The sequence below is a fragment of the Nilaparvata lugens genome, chromosome 3, assembly GCF_014356525.2.
Source record: "Nilaparvata lugens isolate BPH chromosome 3, ASM1435652v1, whole genome shotgun sequence".
NCBI classification, from domain to species: domain Eukaryota; kingdom Metazoa; phylum Arthropoda; class Insecta; order Hemiptera; family Delphacidae; genus Nilaparvata; species Nilaparvata lugens.
This window is the reverse complement of record NC_052506.1, coordinates 70,842,618-70,867,186: the sequence shown is the minus strand read 5'-3', so window position 1 is coordinate 70,867,186 and position 24,569 is coordinate 70,842,618. Positions and strand designations below refer to the sequence as shown.

At 32.3% G+C, this 24,569-nt stretch overlaps 1 protein-coding gene across 3 annotated transcripts; it reads left to right on the top strand.

The window, feature by feature from the left end:
• The first annotated feature begins 45 nt into the window (after positions 1-45).
• On the top strand, positions 46-24,400 carry LOC111046557 (MFS-type transporter SLC18B1). 3 transcript variants are annotated; one of them, XM_022332133.2, is made up of 13 exons: positions 46-203; positions 5,397-5,814; positions 7,666-7,761; positions 9,923-9,996; positions 10,860-11,007; positions 14,197-14,265; positions 14,829-14,919; positions 16,450-16,589; positions 17,442-17,635; positions 18,091-18,186; positions 19,075-19,149; positions 19,608-19,701; positions 24,067-24,400. In XM_022332133.2, exons 1-13 carry the CDS (start codon positions 181-183, stop codon positions 24,241-24,243), a joined length of 1,695 nt encoding a protein of 564 aa, XP_022187825.2. In that variant the 5' UTR covers positions 46-180; the 3' UTR covers positions 24,244-24,400. The 3 variants fall into 3 exon arrangements, with proteins under 3 accessions (XP_022187825.2, XP_039280367.1, XP_039280366.1); XM_039424433.1 differs by having other exon boundaries at positions 118-203; positions 5,397-6,213; positions 24,067-24,294; XM_039424432.1 differs by lacking the exon at positions 46-203 and adding an exon at positions 2,894-3,028 and having other exon boundaries at positions 24,067-24,294.
• The last annotated feature ends 169 nt before the right edge of the window (positions 24,401-24,569 follow it).

Sequence of the window (24,569 nt, the reverse complement as noted above, 5' to 3'; positions counted from 1 at the left end):
TCCCTACCGTACTCGCTCTCTCTCAGCAGCATTATCAAGAAGGGGTTGGCCCTTATCGCACAGTAGACTACAAGGTCAAGTAGAAAGCGCTTTTGTAATTCAGAGTTCTCAGTCTTTAGTCAATCGAGTATCATTGAGTTACGACGACTTGTGCTCTGTTATCTCGTAAAGCGAATCAAGATGAGCCCGTCTAATGTTCTTCGGTAAGTAAATCCAATTTCGATCTTGTAGTGAATGCATTGAACATAAGTTCCTATATCATACGGTTTAAATATATATTTTTTTATCTAAGGGTAGAAATTAAGACTTGGACTATCTATTCTATTTTATCATTGCATGGAGATGTGAGGAGAAATAGATTATATTGCTAATAATTCACCGATAAGGAATGCGATTTAGTTATGTATTAGAATCAGATGTAGCCTCAAACAACAATAGATATAATTTGAAAAATCAGACAAGGCATTAGTTTAATGGTAAATTGTTGATAGGTACTGTATTATGGTTTTTACCCCCTTAGAATATGAATAAAATGTAGTATTTTTTAATAGCCTTAGAATTCACAAGTCAGTAAAAAAGGTGATTAGGTATTGATGAAAAGTAAACTTTTCAGCCTTATTTTCATTAACATTAGGTTTCCGTCTTATTTTAATCAACCTTAGGTTTTCACTTTCCACCACAAGACAGTAAGAAGTTAATATTATTGATGAAAAGTAGACTTTTAAGATTGAAGATTGTAATTTTTATTATTGATCATCAAATACAAAAAGTAGTTTATTTTTTATGTAAAGAGGAGGGACAGTTGACAGAATAAGATATTATTCATTGATACTTGAATATCAACAGATAAATCTTATTGAACTATGAAATGTTAATATTTGATGTTAAGATATTAGGCAAATTTTTCTTCGGCTAAAAACACCCTATAGTATAGTAGGGTTTAGGCCTGCCATGCCATAATGATCTTGAATAAGTGATCTCTACTTTAATTATTGTGTAGTCAATCAATTGAAAAGTCCAGAAAGTTAGATCATAAATAATTTTTAATTTCAAACCCAAAATTCTATTCAACAGAGGTAGGCCTACCACGAATCAATCAACTCAATAATGCGTTCTTTTATTGAATGTTTCCAAATTGTATGCACAAAATAAACAGCAGGTCATTGAATATTGATGACAGACGACAGTCAACGATATCTGGGAGCAAGTAGTTGTTTACTAATAGACCAACCAACTTCGTTCTAGTTCAAATTCAACTGATAATCAATATTGTTTATTTCACAACAGTGATTTTCCTTTCTATAGTAGATACTTTTAGTTTTTGGAATTGAAACCACTTGTATCACTCATCTAAATGACGATGATGTACTTTTAAGGATTTGCTTATAGCCTATTTGTAATTAATACCGGTATTACACCGTAATACTCATGGATTAGATATACCTACGCTCTATAGTAAATGGTACACCTACCGAATAGTGATTCGAACATTGTTAATATTTATTTCGAATTTATGATCACTTGTATAATGTTCGAAGAACTGTGAATAATGTGCAAATAGGTACTCTCGGTAGTATTATATTTTGGCTCATATTAGGTAGGTACATACAATAGGTATAACCTGGGTAGAATTATATTTTGGCGATTTGGCCCATATTTATTATACATTCTAAGAGTTTGAAAAATGATAATTATTGTCTTTCCAATTTCATACGGTATATTACATTAGGTCACCAGTGTTGGCAATCAGTGGGTCGCCAGAGAAAAAGTATTGGCACCCGTAAATTAAATTGTGTAAAGCAAGCTTGGCCACAAGGATTGGTGTGCCGGGCTGGCGACCCGAGTGAGACACCAGCCGGCCACGAAAATCTGGTGGCTCCTATAGGCCTATCTACCGTACTGGATCAAGCACAATAAGAACTAAAGCCCAAGCCAACTAATCCAACATTGTACCGAATTTATTTTACAGTCTTTATCCCAACTAGTTCAATTTATATGAATATCAGACTGCTGATTACAATTGAACAATAAATTCGTTTAAAAATAGGAAAATAAATAAAGGCCTATCGAGATTCTACATATTTTTATAAATAAAAAGAATTTAGCAAGTGTTCGTTAGTAAACGTTTTAGTTAGTAATTTTCAACTTAATTGAATTTAATTTATATGTATATTCGACAAAGTGACAGTTCCATTTTCAAGATTTATTTTTATCAATCTATTACAATTAATCAATAAATTGAGAAATTAATAGTATTATTTTATAAACGATACTTTGGTTTTAGAAAAATATAATAATAACAACATTTTTTTATTCATACTATTTATTGAAGTTTATTTAAAACAATAAATTGATAAAAAAAATATATTTTTTTTTAAGTTATACAATCATTACAAGTGATTCAACAAAGCAAGCGGCGATACGCGCTGCACGGAGTGAGTCTTGTAGTAGATTATAGCCTACATTTTGTGACATGGAATGACAGTTTATAACCAGTTTTTTTTTCAATTTTATCTTCAATTATGTATTTTTCACCAAGAATCAGATTATATAGTTATTAACACATGCTCTGACTACCGTAGTGCTGATCTAATAATAATCCATCATACATGTAGATTATATATTTAATTTAGAGATGTTAACCAAATTTGAATCCAAGACTTCTATTACACACAATTAATGTTACGGTATACTATAGCACAAACCCAAAAACCTTAAAGAGGTATAGACTCACAATGCCTATGCCTTCCCAATGCTAGCTCTTACTTGAAAAAAATGAAGACCACCATTGAGGTATTTTAGCGCAAGATATTATTTATATATATTTGTAATATTATAGATTACAAAGATCTTGGTATGTAATAATCTCCCAGGCTGACCCATCAATGGCCGATTCCAATTCCAAGTACGACACTAGCGCTGCATGTGAGTCTATGCATCTTTAAGGTGTTTGCTTTGCACAAACCAGTGAGACACCGCCAGGATCGAGTGAGACCTTCACTCCCATACTCCTCTTCCCAGTAACCAAGTGAGTCGCGTCAAGGTTATTGTTTCTTATACGGCTTATAAGTAGATTATAACACCATCAGTCCAGACATCAGTGTACCCCCAAATCTGACGATGAGAGCCCCTAGAAGGGCTTTTTTGCGGAACCCTATGAGGGCTACCGGTAGGCTACTCAAATTAAAATTTATTCCAACACAAAATAAGATGAAGATACAAAAAAAGTTCAAATAATCTAAGTATGGCTGCACTAGTCTAATAAGCGCCATAAAGCTATAATGCCCCACAACTTTTCGATATGACACCACTTTCCTGATAGGAGTTGGGGAGTGAGAGGACGTGGACCTCACTCTTAGTGTCTCACTGTTGACCCAGTCTGGTGTCCTAATGCAGTTCGAGCTTCATTTTTTCAAGGTGAACTGTCAAACTTATAAGAGTAGCGGTAGAGTATTTTAATAGGGCTACTTGAATTGTTTGATTAATATAGAAATAACTAGATAAGTTAGAACCTTTTTTTGACTTTTTACATAAAAACTACTAGTTTCAGAATTCAAAAAGGACACTTTAAAATTGCATGAAAGCTGAAACTAGTAGGCCTAGTGTTTATGTGAAAATTAAAAAATCTGGTGTGGTACACTCACACAACTTTCCTTGCTCATTGAACTGCAAGCCTCATTCTCAAACGAGAATAGTTCAGGGGAATAACATAATGACGATTGGCGGCAACATATTAATTTGCAACTACGATCAGACTACTGTATATGTGTATAATAATTGTTTTCAGAGTACTTTTTCCTTTGTGTAAATTGTGAAATTCGATGATTTTTTTAAAAGTCGTCATACAGCTGTTCTACAGATGAAATATCTTGACTATGACTGTGTTCTTTTTATAAACTGCTCTACCTAGGCCTACATCATGCACGAGAAGGAGGTTACAAAGTCCATTTCTCAAGGATGGGGTGGACCCCCATTAGTTTCCCAGGAAAAAGACTCATGCCAGTTGATAGAGCTGATGAATAACTAACTATACAGGCTATGAATTTGAAGAAAATCGTTAGAGCCGTTTTCGAAAAAAACGTGAAAAACATGGTTTTTTAGTCATTATCAGCCATTTTTCTCAAGAATATTTCGGAGCTCCTGAAATTTTGCCAGAAATGAGACTCATGTCAGTTGATAGGGCTTATGAATCAACGGTCCATGGTATAAATTTGAAGAAAATCGTTAGCCGTTTTCGAGAAAACCGTGAAAAACATGGTTTTTTAGTCATTATCCGCCATTTTTCTCAAGAATATTACGGAGCTCCTGAAATTTTCCCAGAAATGAGACTCATGCCAGTTGATAGGGCTTATGAATAGCTATCCATGGTATAAATTTGAAGAAAATCGTTAGAGCCGTCCGTTTTCGAGAAAACCGTGAAAAACATGGTTTTTTAGTCATTATCCGCCATTTTTCTCAAGAATATTACGGAGCTCCTGAAATTTCCCCATAAATGAGTTTCATGCTGCCAGTTGATAGGGCTTATGAATATCTCTATCCATGGTATAAATTTGAAGAAAATCGTTAGAGCCGTCCGTTTTCGAGAAAACTGTGAAAAACATGGTTTTTTAGTCATTATCCGCCATTTTTCTCAAGAATATTACGGAGCTCCTGAAATTTTGCCAGAAATGAGACTCATGTCAGTTGATAGGGCTTATGAATCAACGGTCCATGGTATAAATTTGAAGAAAATCGTTAGAGCCGTTTTTGAGAAAAACATGGTTTTTTAGTAATTATCCGCCATTTTTTCCGCCATCTTGAATTGAATTTTTTTGAATTTCTTAATGTCGGATCCTCATGGTCCTTAAGTTTAAAATTTCAAGTCAATCGGTTAATTAGGAATGGACTTATCGTGTTCACAGACATACACACACACACACACCACACACACACACACCACACACACACACACACACCACACACACACACACACACACACACACACACACACAGACCAACACCCAAAAATCATGTTTTTGGACTCAGGGGACCTTGAAACGTATAGAAAACTTGAAAATAGGGTACCTTAATTTTTTTGGAAAGCAATACTTTCCTTACCTATGGTAGTAGGGCAAGGAAAGTAAAAAAGATTCAATTAAGGATTGAAAATTTAGTGAAGTGAACAATTACAACAAGTCAACCTATTTTGGACCATGTGCAACCTTATCGACATTTGACAGAAAAATAGCACAAGGCTACCTTATTTTTTTCTCTATCATTTTGATGATGTAGGTACTTATTGTATGAATCAATCAATAAAGGTTGTGGTTATTTCTATATAATTAAAAAAATGGCGGTATTTGTTACTCCTCTATAAAATCTGTGTACCCCATATTCTATTGATTGAAATGTTGCAGAGAATCGAATGGAGCAGCATCGGCGACACACACGCACACTCACACCAACAACAACGACCAAGTGCACATGTGCAGCGATGTGACACCAAATGGCAACACCTGTTGCAACCACCTGCACCACACCCGGACACCAGTAGTATGTGAAGTGGACGACAAATCCCCGGTCAGACGGACTACAAGTGCAAACAGTTTCCAAAGTCGCACACATTCCTTGTTCACGAATTGTGTTCTCAGTCCATGTCCTGGCGACAATTTTCCCCGCTCTAAAGAAAGATTACTAAGAACTCAACGGCACCATAAACCCTCAGTGATAAAAAATTTCAGTCGGACGCAAATTCTAGTGCTTTTAACTTTAGCTCTTGGTGATTTCATCAGTTTCTGTTCAATGTCTATTATGGCACCCTTCTTTCCAAAAGAGGTAAAGTAGAGTATTATTTATTAATGCATGTCATCGATTTCCGGTGAGAAAAATTAAAAAAAAAATTAATTATATTCTTAAAAATGGTACAGTATAAAAAAGTGTACACGATGGATGGTTATCTAAGCTTCGGTAGGTATAAAATAAAATAATTGTGGGCAATAATCTTGCCTATCCTGTAATCATACCTTATTACCATGTTCAACTCAATGAATACTATAACACTCAACAAATAGAAGTATCCTCTTTTTACATAAGTAGTCTTCTGTTTTAGGATCTGACAATAGTAACAAATTGGAATATTTTAATACCGGTACCTGACAATATTATAACCTAAGAGGCTGGTAATCTGTGGCACAAACAAATTGTTTTTCCATATATTCACGTTATATTGAGTTGGTAAGCTGCTGATTTTTCTAATATAATGCGTTTGTTAGTCAAGGCAATGAATGCTCAAAAAAGAGTATAGAGGGAAAAGTTTAGAAGACAATTTTTGACCCCGCAGTTCTGTTTAGGGTACCTAGTTAGTAGGTAAACATATCAAAAGTCCCCACCCCCCCTACCCCCTGTTCTAAGGTGGTGGGGGTGGTTGAAAGGTACCATTTTTTGGTTTCTCGCATTTGACTCCAAAATTATGAATTTTACAGACATGAATATTCTATAAGAAATTAAAGCTTAGTACATGATTTCCTACAATATTGATCTTAAAAGCTTTTTCTATATCTCTCTCACTTTTCAAGATATCCGCTCTAAAAGATGTGACATTTTTGAAAAAACACATTTTCCTTCGATTTTTTGCTATTTTTGCTCTTATAACTTTTTTAATATCGATGGGAAAAGTCCATGCTGATCATGAGCTTATAGAGCATCAAATTTCTTCAATTTTATGTATAATTTCACAAGTTTACGCACATCCCCACGACTGTTGCAGCAGCTTCAGTGTTGAGTGTGAGATCTTCAGTTATGCAAAATTATACCAATTGACAAAGGAATTTGAAGAGTATGTTTTGAACACACAGTGTTTTTGACTTCGCAGCTTTGTTGGGACCAGTTAGGGGGTGAACATATCAAAAGTCCCTATCCCTACCCGTTGTGCTGAAGGGATGAGGGTGGTTTAAAAGTTCATTTTAAAGTGGAGATGGAAATTTGTAGGCCCTGAAACATCAAAAAATAGGATTAAAAGCTGTTATTTTAACAATTTTACACATTTAGGAGCGTATTATCTCGAAAACTGTTGGAGATATCACAAATCACCACAGAACAAATATTGTAGAGAATTTATCAAGTTTCATTTTTGAATAGTTAGTCATGTCGGTTGAACGCATTTTTCTCAAGATAAATGAGCGCGCAAGCAAAACATTGAAAAATGCAACTTTTAAACCACCCTCATCCCTTCAGCACAACGGGTAGGGATAGGGACTTTTGATATGTTCACCCCCTAACTACCCTAAACAGAACTGCGGGGTCAAAAATTGTCTTCTAAACTTTTCCCTCTATAACACTTCGTTGACTGGGCTATGATGTGTAATTTTTATGAGAAGTAATAAAATAGATAAAATGTAGATATTTGATGGAGTATCTCGAATTTCTACTTGTCACACAGAGTAAATACAGATTTCTGTCATACTACCAGTATATTGGAGTAAAGAAAAAATACGATATGAGTTTTTCCTTCAATTTACTTCAAGTTTCGGATAAACTATTAATTTTATTTTATTAAATTCAATCGAATCTAAGAAAACTAATCATTTTCTAGAACTCATTTCACTAAGAGAATCTAGCAAGCTATTTACGAAACTTAAAAAAATATATAATATAATTATTACAGAATACTTTGAAATTTTGTTGCAGGCTACAGAGAAAGGGATGGGTGTCTCATTATCTGGATTTGTTTTTAGTTTCTATGCATTGGTTATGTTCATCATGGCACCCATCATCGGAAAAGTGGTAAGATAGATTTCCATTTCCTATTATTATAATTATCCTTATTTCTATAACAATATCAAATATCAGGCATTTTTTATTAAAAATCAACTGAGCTTAAATAGGAGTATATTTTAATTAATTTATTCGTAATTTATTCAAGATGTTTTCAATGCTCATCAATACATTTTATGGATGACCTCTCCACAATTCATTGGTTTAAATATATTTATTTATTGATGCCCAACATGATAGTAGGTCATTACTACAAATATTCAGCTTTGGACAATGCTGTAACATCACTTAATATATGCATAATCTATTAGATTGCTTAACATCTTTAAAATTTTCTTAGCTGATAGTATGATAGATGAGCATGATTGTTTTTCATATAAGTTTTTTCCAATAATGATAGGCCTATAAAATATAACAGAGTGCTATATAGAGATAACTTATACGAAGTTACGATAAACCATAGTTACTTTTATCTTACCGTAGTTACAAACTATTTTTCAGTTCATGAAAATGTTGTTTGGAAAGAAAGAAAATTTATTTGCCAGGTCAATCTATTGTTCACATGAAGTGAGAATAAATTATTTTAAAATGAGCATTGACCCTATATATTTCGTGTGATAGCGGTATGATGGAACTCAAATAAATATATGAAGTGTTCGATTCCACCAACAATCAATAAAAATAAATTGCTGAGATAGATAAAATTACTAGCGATAAATAAGTCGTATTTCAATCTCACTACATGTGGAACGTGATTTCTGATTACATTAATCCAATAGACCGTCATAACAAGCACTTGAGAATTAATACTTACCAGTGAGATAGAGAAGCTTCCAAACGTTTCACTCTCATTACTATTGATAATCTCGACGGTATTTTTATTGATAAATAATTTATCAATAATTTATTTATTGAAAGTGTAGAAATTTCCACGCAAACACATTTCAGGAAATGTATATACAGTATGATTGTTCAAGAGCTTGATCAATCAGAAATTGTCATAAAGAAATGTGTATTCTTGAAGAATGGGATCCAGGTGGAATATAAATAGACTTTTGATTTTTGAAACAATACATAAAACAGAAAATAATTTTTAATCAAACAGAACGGTTATTTTTCAAATGAGCACAAATTTAATAACAAGGGAAAACATCTATTAGTTTATTCAATTGTTTTAGAATTTAGTAGGATTAACAAAAAATCATTTGGTCAATCGTAGGCTAATACATCTACGATTTTTTGGTAGAGAGTTAGTGGGGAGGATATTTTTAATATTTTTTCCGATGAATGGACATTGATATGTCCAAAGCTCCGCCAATTTATGTAGATGCATAACAATATAATTATCTATAGTTATTATATTACAAATTACTTTTTCATATCATATACAGTTCAATAATTATTTTCTTAGTCTATATTATGTAAATTCATCTATAATTTTGCTGTATTGTAAGCTATTGTATATAAGTGTATAAGCCAGTATATATTGTAATCTACATAAATAAAGTACTCAATCAATCAATCAATCAATTCCTACTTAGTGATGAGAGACAACACGCTCATTTGTTTTTTATCACTCATTTGATATACTCTTTATATTAGTTACTACACAATATACAAAATACCCTTCAAGCATCCAAGACTATCTGGATAATCCAATCAATTTATAGTGTTATTATTATCATCATATTTTATTATAGGTATAATTGAACTTTATTGTTCTGTATAACAATCTGCCATGTAATTCTTAATTTTGTGGAATATCTAGCCCAAAAATAAAATAAATAATTTTAAATATAATAGAAGGAAATATGAAGCAAAGAACCGAAGATTATACATTAAAATTTTAATCAATAATTACTAGTATTTTGCTTCAGCAGAGTGATTTTAAGACACCCTTTTGAGAAATTTGAATGTTTTGTGTGACAATTAAGATTTACATTGATAAAGAACTATACGGTAGGCATCTATTGAATAATGATACAAATTTAGTTGATAAATGATATGATTCTAAATCATTTTAAAATCTTGATATAAATTTTATCCAATGCCACATTATTCTGTTGAAAAAGGAGATAGGTGATTGATTCAGCTACCCATACATGCGGTTACATATATTATATACTAATAGTTTAATATTTATTATTCAACTCATCAAGTATTGTTTTAGCTGCCAGCACTAGGAGCTAAGAATCTCTTCATGAGCGGAATGTTCTTGGCGGGTTTTTCCAACATACTTTTCGGGTGAGCAGCTTTTCATTCAATTACTGTACATTTTCTTCATTCAACTGCTTGCGTAGCTGTTATTGTCGGTATAATTCAGCATGAATGTTGACATTTTCCACTGTACCATACTTGTAAGTTATATCGATTATCTATACGGTACCGTAATATAAAAACTGGTGTTGTGTACCGGTACACACCAAAATTTGCTACTATAGGATCGTAAAACCTTGAATGGAAATGAACTGCATGGCCTACAAGCTACATGATGACAACTTTGACTTATCAAAATAATAATTTTGATAATGATAATAAGTCAATTTCAAAGAGTTAAATTTATGTACTGATTTTATTATCTGTGATTTACACAATTTTCTTATTCTTGTAGTATGTAATCCACCAATACTTGTCAACTAATTAGTTACCGTACGTACGATACCGGTGTTTCAAAAAAATAACTAAAATTACTTTTATTTCATTGGTTTGAAAGCTAAAACATCATTTTCAAAGTGTTCAAGTGCCTAGTATATTCAAAAGCAAATCTCAATTAGTAAATAATGTGAGTAAGAAATAAATTAAATACAAATTGTTGAATAGGTATATTGATGCGGAGCTTCTCCATAATTGAAACTACACTATTTTATCTTTCAACTCCACTTCTATTAATTGAATTACTAATCTGTAATTGAATAAATTGAAAAATAGTTCTATTTTCTATAAATGTTCAATAAACAAGTAAAATAATTTAGAAGTTTCTGGAGTACCGGTAGGCTATAATACTTGTAACAAATTTCAACTGAAAACTACGGTTTCTAAATTGAAATATCTATGTTTTGAAATTATTACATATTCTAATAAAATATTAATAATTGATAAATTTGCAGGTTCTTGCCATTAATAGATGACTATGTGATTTTCACAACAGTGTGCTTTCTAATAAGAGGTTTAGAAGCAGTAGGAGCAGGAGCATTTTCTACAGCTAGTTTTGTATTTGTGGTGGAAGTATTCCCTGACAACATTAGCACTGTTTTGGTAAGTAGACTCCTCATTCCATAAGAATTATACAGGTTTCAAAATTTCCCCAGCGCAAAACACGAGTTACCTGCTAGTACCCTACTTAATGATAGTCTCCTTCACCACTAACTTTAAGAGCGTTGAAAGAAATGATTCGATATAAAAATTTACAAAAGCAATAGGATATAAACTTATAACTCATTTGATCAAACAATTGAAAACAGAAAGACGAGAAAACAGTCTTGAAAATACAATATATAGCCTACTACAAAAATCAATGTGGAAGACTTATAAAGAAAGTATAACATAGCCTTATTGTTGATGACTGATCATTGCTATTGACTAGCAAGCAGTTCTCACAGTTCTAGTTTCTATCTCCCGAAAGTCTTTAGCTCAGTCTATAATAGGTGTATTTGGGTCTCTATCAGTCTATAACTCAGTAGGTACATTTAGGCACGTTGCCCAAATTAAATGTCAACAAAATTTATTGATGGAGTCGAAATTAGATTCTGAAAAAAACTACATTGTTGATGTCACACTGCTATCTAGAAGTTTGAAGTTATCATTTTTTTCAGAGTCAGATATAAATTAGAAATTTTTAGCCGGTATCAGTGCAAATGATTCGATACAGTGTATGATACGTATTACGGGTATCAAAGTTCACAATGTTTGGACGCTGTGAGCTGAGCTTCAGTTATCGAGAAACTAGACACAATAATTCATACAATCTCAAGTTCAATGTCTGTAAAATGCTGGCCTTATTTCTCGAACAGGTTGAATGAACTGTTAAATTCAATATATCTATTAACTTGAAAAACGCATATGAGTATTAAGCTATTAATCACATATAAATCAAGTAGTACATTAAAATCAAGTATCATATATCAATCAATATTCTTGAGAACTAATTTGTACGGTGTAGCTCGATAGATATACCTATGATAGTTGAATATTTAGCCTAAGTCTAATTTTTCCTCGTGTAGAATACGTACTGCTACAGTTTTGAATATATAATTTTTAAATATAGTATATAAAGTTCAAAAAATAATAAAAGCTACCCACTTCCGACTGTCACCATTGGTTGAATGCTAAGCATTGATGTTATTTCTAACGTATTTTCTTGTTAAAAAAAATCCAATGGGCTCTTGATTCATAAAGTTCCATCATTTTTCTGCATGAATGAATAGGAGAGGAGGCTCATACTACAGTAGAGTAGGATTTATTACTTCCTCCATATGGCACTGACCTTAGAATCAAATCATAATACAGTAACACTGGCTCCCAAATGAATTAAAATAATAATAGCATGCTTTTCTTACACTACCGTAGAAAAAGTACCTTAAGCTGGGTTTACACAAAAGTTATTAACAAAATGTTAATAGCTTAATAACTTGACACATGTTCATCATGTTTATGATAAGTTATGTTCAATCTAATGGAATTTTTAAGGATTGAGTTATTAACATTTTGTTAATAGCTTTGGTGTAAACGCAGCTATAGGTGCCATAAGAAGAAGATACGCGTTGATGGATGAAATACATTATCAAAAGTAAGATAGATACACACAGATAAAATTAAATGCCTCATCCAATACACATTGATAACATTTGGACAAACAGGAATTAAATTGAAAACTTTACAGTAAATGATTGCGGTATTTCTGGAATGAATCTTACCCCGCAAAACATGCGAGTACCTTTAATCTTGATTGAGAGGTAATGGCTATCACAAACTCAGATTGATATGTTCAATTATCAATTTTTTACAATAGGTAATCGGTAGCCTAATTATCATTGACATAGTAAAAATATATAATATGGTAAGTAACCCTGCGCTCCATAATTCAAATCAACCGGTTATTGAATCTAGCCTGATAATCTCTTTTGATTTTTTGATGAAACGAAGCAAGCTCAAATGAAAAATGCAGGCGAGCTAAATGGATAAGGCGAGCGAAGCGAGTTTTATGGCGTTTAATTTGTGTTGGGCAGGAAAAATAGTGTCTATTTGAAGAATGATTTTCCTTAACAATGATCATAAGAAAAATCCATAATTGTGTTTGTGAATAGGTGTCAATAATAAAGATAACGGAAAATTTGTTTCTAGAGTGCAATGATCTATACAGGAACAACATAATTGATATCAGTGATTTAATAGAGAAGTATTGAATCAATGAAACTGCGTTTCAATTAGATTGATGGTTTTTGTTATTAAATAAGTTTATCGTTGAACGAAGACCTTCTCGATAACAGAAGACTGTTGATGTCTGGTCAACTTCAAATAAATGTTAGATATTTTTCCAATGCATAAATGATTCAATTCAATTTTATTTTCATGTTATGCATCGTATATAACACAATATTAACACAGGTCATAAACATTTCATCAAACAATACACATCATAAATACATCACAAATGTCACCTCAATATACAAGCAATATAGTCTATAGAAGTAAAAACAAAGTTAATATCACAGATGGATGATCATTCAATAAAATTGATGAAAGATTGAATATGACAATTATATCGTTATTTGTAATCCACCACAGTCATTCAAGATCAAGCTACAATTATTTGGGTAATTAAAAAATGTTTTTGCAGTTTTCGGCAATATTTGAAACTGAAAACAGGCACTCCCATGAATCCAGTTACAAGAAAGAAACTGGATCTAATCCAGAACAAGATTTTAAATTGAAACAGGCCAGACAGTTTGATTTTTGTTTAAATCTATATGATAAAAGAATATTTTCTTGTAAGATTGGAGATTGATTATCTGGAGAAATGATAGCAAGATGACTGACAGTGAAAGATTGCTTTGTTAGGAAAAGGAGGAGGGTATTAGGATGCGAGACAGCAGCTGTAAATAAAAGCTGGCGATATAAATTTAATTGAATCTCCAATCCATTTATATATTGAAGCATTTATAAAAATCTGATATGTTAAATCATTGTTAGCTTGAATTTCACACTCAAGTTCGAATTTGTAATAATATAAAATCTAAATACAGGGACTTTGATCATTGTATGTTACAGATAGTTGATATAGATATTTTGAATAATAATGATTGTTTTTTCTAATTGTCACATTTTTGAATTTTTTTGTGTTTTTGGTGAAATAAATTGAATTGAACTTGTGTGAATTTGAAAATTTTCAATGCAAAAATGTTACGACTTGATATCTATAACTGAACCGCATTGATTTTCCAACAGGGCATTTTGGAGACCTTCATTGGTTTGGGTATGAGCGTTGGTCCAGCTATTGGTGGCATCCTTTACTCAGTAAGTTATACAATTACATTTTTCCTTATGATCTGTTTCTAGTACAAATACCTAGTATTTTTATTATGAATGTGGCACTTAAGATATTTTGTCGCACTCAAACCAATAGTGATTGAAGAATATGGTTTACAGACCACGGCTGTGTGTAGAGAAAACATCCTCACTACACCACCAAGATCACATTGCACATTTCATAAATTCAGGATAATTCAACTATAGAATTAAATGAAATCAGTTCTATTAAGTGTATGTTCATAAACTTCGGCGTCCCAACCCTGAAGCAGGGGTTTTAAAACATAGTATTAAAAAAACAAATTACTGGCGTTGTAAGATTAATTTCTGCCAGTAATTTGAATCCTGAATTGGTTTTATCTTTTTCAAGTTTATTTTTATATACATTAACATTTGTTTGTTTGAATATCGCTGTTATATTTTCAATGAATCAAATGAATTGAATTTCAAGTTCAGTTTTTTCTCTAGATTGGTTCGAATATTACATATTTTTCACATTCTAAAGCTTATTTTACGGCTCAGTGACATGATACTGTCTTCTTCTGTTCCAGGTTGGTGGCTTCGGTCTTCCTTTTTTTGTTCTCGGCACTGTCATGATATTGGTAGTACCCTTCAACTACTGGTTTCTTCCTTCATTTTCAGGTAAAACATATTTTTAACTACGTTGATCAAATCGCAATCAACTTAGCTAAGTTAATATTAGGATTCTGATATTTTTTGTTTTTATTCGGAAAGCCACTAAAAACCAATAAGTTACATTATTGGTATGTGTGTAGTGTGTAGAATTGGAGAAGTATAAAAACCTAGGTATGAGTAAATTAAATTTCATCTAGAAACCATCATGATTGGCGAAAATATAAGGTTGTGTCTTGGTTACAAATAATTCTGTGAACTGAGATTTGTTTAATTTAATTGCATGTCAACTTCATTATCATTATTTACTTCTAATATGAGCGTTTGACACTCCATTCCTCCTCTTCATGCTGACAGAGGAGGAAATCGTACCATAATTATCTCAACTCGAGAATAAGATTAGTGTATGAAATAGCGAGATTAAAAAACTATAATCTATCAATACAGTGCATGTACAATGAATTAGAGCGTTTTCTCTGTAATCCCATGTGATACATGAAACACCAATATCAGAAGTCAAAAGTCATACTGTTATCTTTCTGTAGACGGACATAAAATTTAATGGTTCCCTTCAAATGTCAGCGATAATGAATCCTATCGATAATAGATGTTTGAAGCTTAATTAATTGAGTTATTTTTCAATTAGTAAAAACTCCTAACGCACCATGCCTACCACCAGTGGGTACGCCTATAGATTTATAGTTTACGACTACTCTGGTATTTTTTTTTCTAACATCATTAATAAAAAATATATTAAGACTATTAGAGACTATCTTCAGTCTAATTCTAACATCATTGATAACAAATATATTAAGATTATAAAAGACTATCTTCAGTCTAATACATCTATCACCTTAACAATGTGATTCGCCCTTAAATACAATAAAATGAAAAATAAAATTGTTATTGATACAAAAAGGCCATTTCAGAAATTACATTGTACAGTAATTGGAGGAACAAATTAATAAATGAAACCAATAATATACAGAAGAGAATGTATGTTTTAAAGGGCACCATGATTATTTTTACTACTGTATCATTTTACTATTCTAAAGGGCAATTGAGATGATCAAACTGTTCAAATAAAATCATCAAACAGAAAACGATTTTATCGTAAATTGAAATTAATTTTATATCAGAACTGAAACTGAAGGTTTGGACCATACAAAATTACTTCAATTTTCAGTTTCTAAAAGCTTCTGACATTAGGAAAGATACAATTGAAGTTTTATTGGAAACAACCCAGAAAATAGTTGAGTAGTATAGAGAACGGTACTGTAGCCTGTAAAATTGAAAAAAATATGCTATATCTGATCATGGTCAGGGATGGTAAGAAGTTAGTAAGGATGGTAGGTTAGAAGGATGGTAAAAGGTTTCCCAATAAAAATATTCCTTTGATGTATTTACAGCATCAACTATTTGATTTAGAAATATTCTAGATTAGCGATCACAGAGTCGTGAAAGGCAATTCACAGCACCTTGACCTTATCATTCTATTTTTGAGGTTATTTGTTTTTAAACATTGTTTTTTTATTTTAGGAGGAAAAAGTGAGACCAGTTCTGGATCATTTTGGAACTTGATAAAAATACCCTCAGTATTCATAATTGGACTCATTGTTGTAATGAGTAGTAATATTTGGTCATTTTTGGATCCCACACTTGAACCTCATCTCAGACAAGTAAGTAGACTAACTTGTAGACTTTTTGCTACCATAAAAAGTTCAATGAAGTTTAAGCCTATTATAGATTGCTTAAATGCCTAATCGAATTACATAGTACCTAGATAGTTTTTGAAAGTAATGGATTGTCAAACTCCAGGGATGAATAATTAAAAGCCGATTTTATATACGGTTCAGAACAAATCATCAATAATTTGTGGTACATGTAATACCAGATTAGATTAGAAAAAAGTGGACAATTTATTGGCAAGCTCAATAAATACATTTGAAAAAAGATAAATGCTGTTATTAAAACGGATAAGTAGAGTACAAGAATGATCTGTTTTTTTTAAATGCATCTGAATTAAAAAAAACTATGATATCAAAAACTATGTGCCCGAGTTTCCCAACATTTGTGGCATTCGCAGGGTTCAACCAAGTCGCAATCAATAGAGATAATCAGTTACCCGTACTACAAAGTTTACATTTTGTCGTATAGCTATAGAACGAACGTCTTTCAAGTTTCAATTCGACTGTAATTGAAAATTCACCTTTAAGATGTTGGCTTTCATAACTGAAATGATTCATCAAAATGTAAACTTTGAATGAATTTGAAATGAGGTTGAATAAATAAAAATATAAATTAATAAATAATGAGGTTGAATAAATAAATAAAAATTTTGTCACAAAATAATTTAAAAGGGTATTGAGATTTGTGTACTGAGATACTAAAGGGTACTGAGATTAAGTGTATACTCCTATTTATATTAAAATTAATCCTAAAGAAAAAATACAATAAAATGAGGTTGAATAAGTTTAGTGATTCAGAGAAAACTGTAAGACTGTCAATTTGATGTTTGTCTGAATTTGCAGTTGGATCTGACCAGTAAAGAAGTGGGTTTGGTGTTCCTTCTATTTTCATCGATATACGGAGTCTTCAGTCTGATATGGGGTTGGCTGGCTGATAAACTGGACAACCACTGGGGTATGATGGTCGTTGGACAATTCTGCTCCGTCATTTGTCTACTAGCTCTTGGACCATCACCGTTCATCACTGGCAAACCCAAGTAAGATAAGTAAATCCATCTAAATGATTAAGTTGTTGTCCTGGGTTATTAAAATAACTCAATTTAAACCCAAGTCCGATAATTTATTTTTTAAACATGAGGCATCCAATAGTTGCAGTAATGGGATAAGAAAACCCATTATTGTATTTTAGATTATACCTTATAATAAGCATCTATATGAATACCTATGAATACCATAATGTAATGTTGGAGTTGTTGTAGATTATCTAGAATGATCTTCCATGTAGCCAAGATTATAATCTTAGGTTTAATGATTTTTTGCCATGATAAAGGAGAACCGAGAACGTATCTTTAAGGTATATTCGATACTTGAACGATATTCGATAGATGGAATCTATATACTATAATTACGTTAATTATAGTAATTGAGAATCAAATTCTTCAAAGATTTAAGAAAAATGATAATAAATCATTGTTAATTTTTTCATTTTCAGTTCACTGATGATAAATCTAATATCATTGTCACTACTTGGGATTTGTGTTGCTCTTACTCTCATGCCGACTTTTCAAGCTCTTCTCAGATGTGCTCTGTAAGTACTAAGTATACAGCCTGTATAGAATAACTCCTATTGTTTCTGTAAAATTAAATGCTAGTAACTTGAAAATGCGGTCGATAATACTTGTACATCAGTATAAGGGTCGTTAATAGTTGTACATCCGCAGCATACATGACGAGGAATCCCTGATAAACTCTCATAGGTTTTGTTCATTTCATTGTACTGTAGTTTGATTGCACATATTAACCGAACATAGTGAGGTCTACGTTTCAAAATGACCGGATTTGCTTTTGTTTGTATGCATGCCACACATTTTTGGCCGAACACATGAATAGATTTGTTCCTTTTCTAATTGCACGTCGACGTTTGAGTAAGATTTTTTGAAAATTTTGAATTTCAAGGATAGTATATAAAGGAAAATGAATTTCTTCTATACTCAAATATTTGAGTGAATTTGAATAAATAAAATTTGAATTTGAAATTAAATATTACTACAATATATACATCATCTACTACTGAACACAAGAACAATCAGACTATAGAATTAAATAAATCAACTTTCAAGTGGATTATCAATTGCATGCAATCTACTTAAATGCAACTTTGGAATTACGACTTTTCACTTCTTTCAACTCGGGCTGTCCAGTTGACAGCTACTTAGCAACGTTGCCATTCTCCATAGGGCATGGCATTTTATTAGAGGAGGCTGTTGTTTAATATAACTGCGCGAAGTCTACTGTTTACAAAACTACTAGTATGATATATGTTTAAATAAAAATTCACAATAAATGACCGTCAAATCATTTAAGAACATGAAATAATGAATGAACACCATACAACAAATAATTATCAACCTTTTTTAAATGTTGATTGCTTTTGTTTTTATATATTGCCTTAAAAATTGAACTTCCATGTTTGCAGACAAAATGGACATAAAAAAGGTCTGCCAACCTACAGTGTTATTGCTGGTGCGTGGTCATGCATGTATTCGCTAGGGTAAGTGTTAGTTATTTGAATGATAAGAATAAGAAACAATAAATTAAAATAAGAATTCATCAGTTGCTCAATAAGTTAGAGTATTCACTAACCACACTGCTGGAATAAGACATTTTCTAAAAGCGACGGTGAGTTAATAATTATTAATCTATTAGACCTACTGGAGAGTAATTAAGAATCATGTCATATAAACATGAATAAAAAACAATACTATGAGTATAGATAGATCTTATCCAGACAAGAGAAAAAGGTCAGCTAGTAAAGAGCACAAATCGCAGTTGATGTAAAAAATGCAAGAGTTGAAAAATAAGCACACAATTTGTAGAAGATAGATCCATAAATTTCCTATATACATCGTTATAACATCTCAACATATCAAAAATAGCTAGTAACCTTATAGACATTAACATTTATATCTTACTTTCACAAAATGCAAAATACATTTTGATATTTTACAGAGAAATGATAGGACCAACTTTGGGAGGTATCCTACTCGACAAATATGACTTTCCTATTTGTTCTACAGTTATGGCCGCAGGGACCTTGATGGTGGTGAGTGGAAACTAGATTTTTCACAATAATATTTATAAAGATTTCCGATAATATGCTTATACAATACAATGTCTAGTATGTCAATCTCTATTTTTGTGCACGATGTGCTAATATTGACTGTGATGTTTTACAATTTACATCTGTTTATGACGAACAGGATTTTCTTTTTGAAGGTGCGTCAAGACTTATGCGCCACGAACACGCGCATTTCACTTTTCACCAGCTCATTATCTGTACCTTACAGTTCCTATTCAAATGCATATTTATAATAAGGATAGCATCAGTTGATGACGAGTGAAATGCATGTGTTCGTAACGCATAAGGGTGTGATCACACACATGAATCCGTATATATGTGCAAATGCACGTCAGATCATGCATGAGCCAAAAAACAAAATCTGGAAAGTTCCATTGAAACATTGTGACTTACATGTTTTTTTCAATCCATATTGACGCCGCATCGCGGCTCATCCAATCCGCCTATATCCATTGAACATCACCCCTGGTTGTGAGTGTTCGTCTGGATATGCACGACTCTGTATTATTCAGTTCATATTACATTTTTTTTCTTTTTTTCAGTACCATATATATATGTATATAAATTTTTTTTAACTACAGAAATTTGGGTTCAGCAACATTAAGTGCTCTCCACATCCTCTAAAGATGCTTTTTTATTTACTCTACTTTACTTATTCTATTGTTTTTTATTTTTTATTGTAAATCTTCAACTATCAGGTTGTTATAACGCAGTTCACGGTGCTCATTCCCCACACCCAGACTTGTTGTCTTTGTGGGGAATATTCACTATTTATCTAATGTTTCTGCTGCTGTATTACTTTTTTTGTAATAAAGATCATTTGAATTTGAATTTACATGTAGCTGCGCTCACTGATCACAACCAGCAAGTGAACGCGTTCAGTGTGAGAGTTCCTATTGCTCTTTCTAGATTTTGTTTCTCATCTGCACGCTTGGTCATGCATAACCAAGCGTGCACTTGCACATGAACGCATTCAATGTGATCGATCATACCCTTATGCGTCATGAACACGTGCATTTCACTTTTCATAATCTGATGCTATTATTTTTATACAGGGTGTTTCAGAAGTAGTGCCGAACATTTTAGGGTATTGTTCCTGGATGATAGGAGACTACAAATGTCGTATTTGAAGTGTCCAAAACTCAGCGATTATCCTTATAGCTGCCATTTTGTTTATTTTTACTTTCCTTGCCCTATTACCATAGGTAAGGAAAGTATTGCTTTCCAAAAAAAATTAAGGTACCCCAATTTCAAGTTTTCTATACGTTTCAAGGTCCCCTGAGCCCAAAAACATGATTTTTGGGTATTGGTCTGTGTGTGTGTATGTGTGTGTGTGTGTATGTGTGTGTGTGTATGTGTGTATGTCTGTGAACACGATAACTCCATTCCTAATTAACCGATTGACTTGAAATTTTAAACTTAAGGTCCTTATACCATGGGGACCCGACAATAAGAAATTCAATAAAATTCAATTCAAGATGGCGGATAATTACTAAAAAACCATGTTTTTCACGTTTTTCTCGAAAATGGCTCTAACGATTTTCTTCAAATTTATACCATGAATAGCTATTTATAAGCCCTATCAACTGACATGAGTCTCATTTCTGGAAAAATTCCAGGAGCTCCGTAATATTATTGAGAAAAATGACGAATAATCACTAAAAAACCATGTTTTTCACGGTTTTCTCGAAAACGGCTCTAACGATTTTCTCCAAATTTATACCATGGATAGCTATTTATAAGCCCTATCAACTGACATGAGTCTCATTTCTGGAAAAATTCCAGGAGCTCCGTAATATTATTGAGAAAAATGGCGGATAATCACTAAAAAACCATGTTTTTCACGGTTTTCTCGAAAACGGCTCTAATGATTTTCTTCAAATTTATACCATGGATAGCTATTTATAAGCCCTATCAACTGACATGAGCCTCATTTCTAGGAAAATTGCAGGAGCTGCGTAATATTCTCGAGAAAAATGGCGAATAATTACTGAAAACCCATGTTTTCACTATTTTCTCAAAATTTACTCGACTGATTTATTTAAATTCATACTCTGTATAGTCATTTATCAGCTCCATCAACTGGCATGAGTCTCCTTTCTGGGAAACTAATGGGGGGGGTTCACTCCATCCTTCAGAAATGGACTTTGTAACCTCCTTCTCGTGCATGTGGTAGGTAGGTAGAGCAGTCTATAAAAATCTGGTGTGGTACACTCACACAACTTTCCTTGCTCATATTTGAAACTACGATCAGACTTCTGTATATGTGTATATATAATTGTTTTCAGAGTACTTTTTCTTTGCGTGAATTGTGAAATTCGAAGATTTTTTTAGTCGTCATTTTTTTAAAGTCGTCAAAACAGCTGTTCTACAGCTCGACTATGTGTTTTTTTTATGAACTACCTACCTACTACCCACCTCATGCACGAGAAGGAGGTTACTAAGTCCATTTCTCAAGGATGGGGTGGACCCCCCATTAGTTTCCCAGAAAGGAGACTCATGCCAGTTAATAGAGCTGATAAATAACTATACAGAGTATGAATTTGAAAAAAATCGGTCAAGTTATTTTGAAAAAATCGTGAAAAACATGGGTTTTTAGTAATTATCCGCCATTTTTCTCAAGAATATTACGGAGCTCCTGCAATTTTCCAAGGAAAAAACTCATGTCATTTGATAGGACTTATGAATAGCTACCCATGGCTTGAATTTGAAGAAAATCGTTAGAGCAGTTTTCGAGAAAACGGTGAAAAACATGGATTTTTAGTCATTATCCGCCATTTTTCTCAAGAATATTACGGAGCTCCTGAAATTTTCCCAGAAATGAGACTTATGCTAGTTGATAGGGCTTATAAATAGCTATCCATGATATAAATTTGAAGAAAATCGTTAGAGCCATTTTCGAGAAAAACGTGAAAAACATGGTTTTTTAGTAATTATCCGCCATTTTTTCCGCCATCTTTGAATTTTATTGAATTTCTTATTGTCGGGTCCTCATGGTATAGGGACCTTAAGTTTAAAATTTCAAGTCGATCGGTTAATTAGGAATGGAGTTATCGTGTTCACAGACATACACACACACACACATACACACACACAGACCAACACCCAAAAATCATGTTTTTGGACTCAGGGGATCTTGAAACGTATAGAAAACATGAAATTAGGGTACCTTAATTTTTTTTGGAAAGCAATACTTTCCTTACCAATGGTAATAGGGCAAGGAAAGTAAAAATAACACATAGTCGAGATATTTCATCTGTAGAACAGCTGTTTTGACGATTTTTAAAAAATCATCGGATTTCACAATTTACACAAAGGAAAAAGTACTCTGAAAACTATTATATACACACATATACAGTAGTCTGATCGTAGTTTCAAATAATTATGTTGCCGCCAATCGTCATTATGTTATTTCTCTAAATTATTGTCGTTTAAGAATGAGGCTCCCAGTTTAATGAGCAAGGAAAGTTGTGTGAGTGTACCACACCAGATTTTTCACTTAGGAATTTTTATCTCAAGAACGAAATGTTGTATTGATCTGAAATTCGGCATAAATATTTATGATATAAAAACTCAACTTTTAAAAGTAAAATACAAAATTTTCTATGTAAGTTTCAAAAAGGCGGCCATTTTTAATTTTTTATGGCAAATTTTACGAAAACCGTTCACTTTACAGAAAATTTACAAGAGACGAAAAAGTTTTACCAAGTTTATCAAGATTTCAAGGATTCCTTATTTATCAAGATTGGTCAGAGAATAACAGAGAAATTATTTCTTTTCGTACTGCATGCATGACCATTAACAAACAAGATCATCTATAGCCATACCGAGTTTCAAAGCTTCATCTTAAATAAAATTGGAATTAAAAATTTAATATTGATGTCTAAATGGTGAAAAGTGGTCATGCATGCAGTACGAAAAGAATTAATTTCTCTGTTATTCTTCGATCAATCTTAATAAATAAGGTATCCTTGAAATCTTGATAAAATTTACTAACTTTTTGTCAGTTGTAAAGTGAACGGTTTTCGTGGAATTTGCAATCAAAAATTTAAAAAGGCCGCCATTTCGAAAATTTACATAGATTTGTTTTATTTTATTTTTTAAAGTTGAGTATTTATAGCATATTCATGCCAAATTTCAGATCAATACCTCATTTCGTTCTTGAGATAAAAATTGCTAAGTGAAAAAAACAAAATGGCAGCTATAAGGATAACCGCTGAGTTTTGGACACTTAAAATACGACATTTTTGTAGACTCCTATCATCCAGGAACAATACCCTAAAATGTCCGAGATGGGCTATTGTAACAGCAATTTCATTATTTTTACAGGCAGTGGCAAGTCTTATATATTTTTCACTGCAGTCCACCTACATGGGCACCAAGGATGATGACGATGATGAGGAGGGTGAGCAGAGAATGCCTCTCCTCCAAGAGAAACGCGTCTACTATAAGACAATAGCTGACGATGCTTGTATTGTGTTTGTTCCTACAGCCGGCTCTAATTGAGTCAAAACTTAAAATCAATAATGAAATTATTATCAAAACATTGACCTTGTAGATAGCTTTTTTAATCAGATTTCTTTTGTGAATCTTTTTATTAATTTCTTTTATAAATCATGAGAATTTATGTAGATTTTTCTAAAAGAAAAATCTTTATGAAATATTTATTCGTTTGATTCTAATATCCTAATATCCATTTTTTTAGTTTACTTTGTGGTGATTCAACTCAACTCATCCATCTTCGAAAATGTCATGCGATCATAGCAATGTCATAGTGTTGCCAAAAAACTAGATGTTTCGACGAAACCAGCTATAAAACGCGGCTTTGAAAA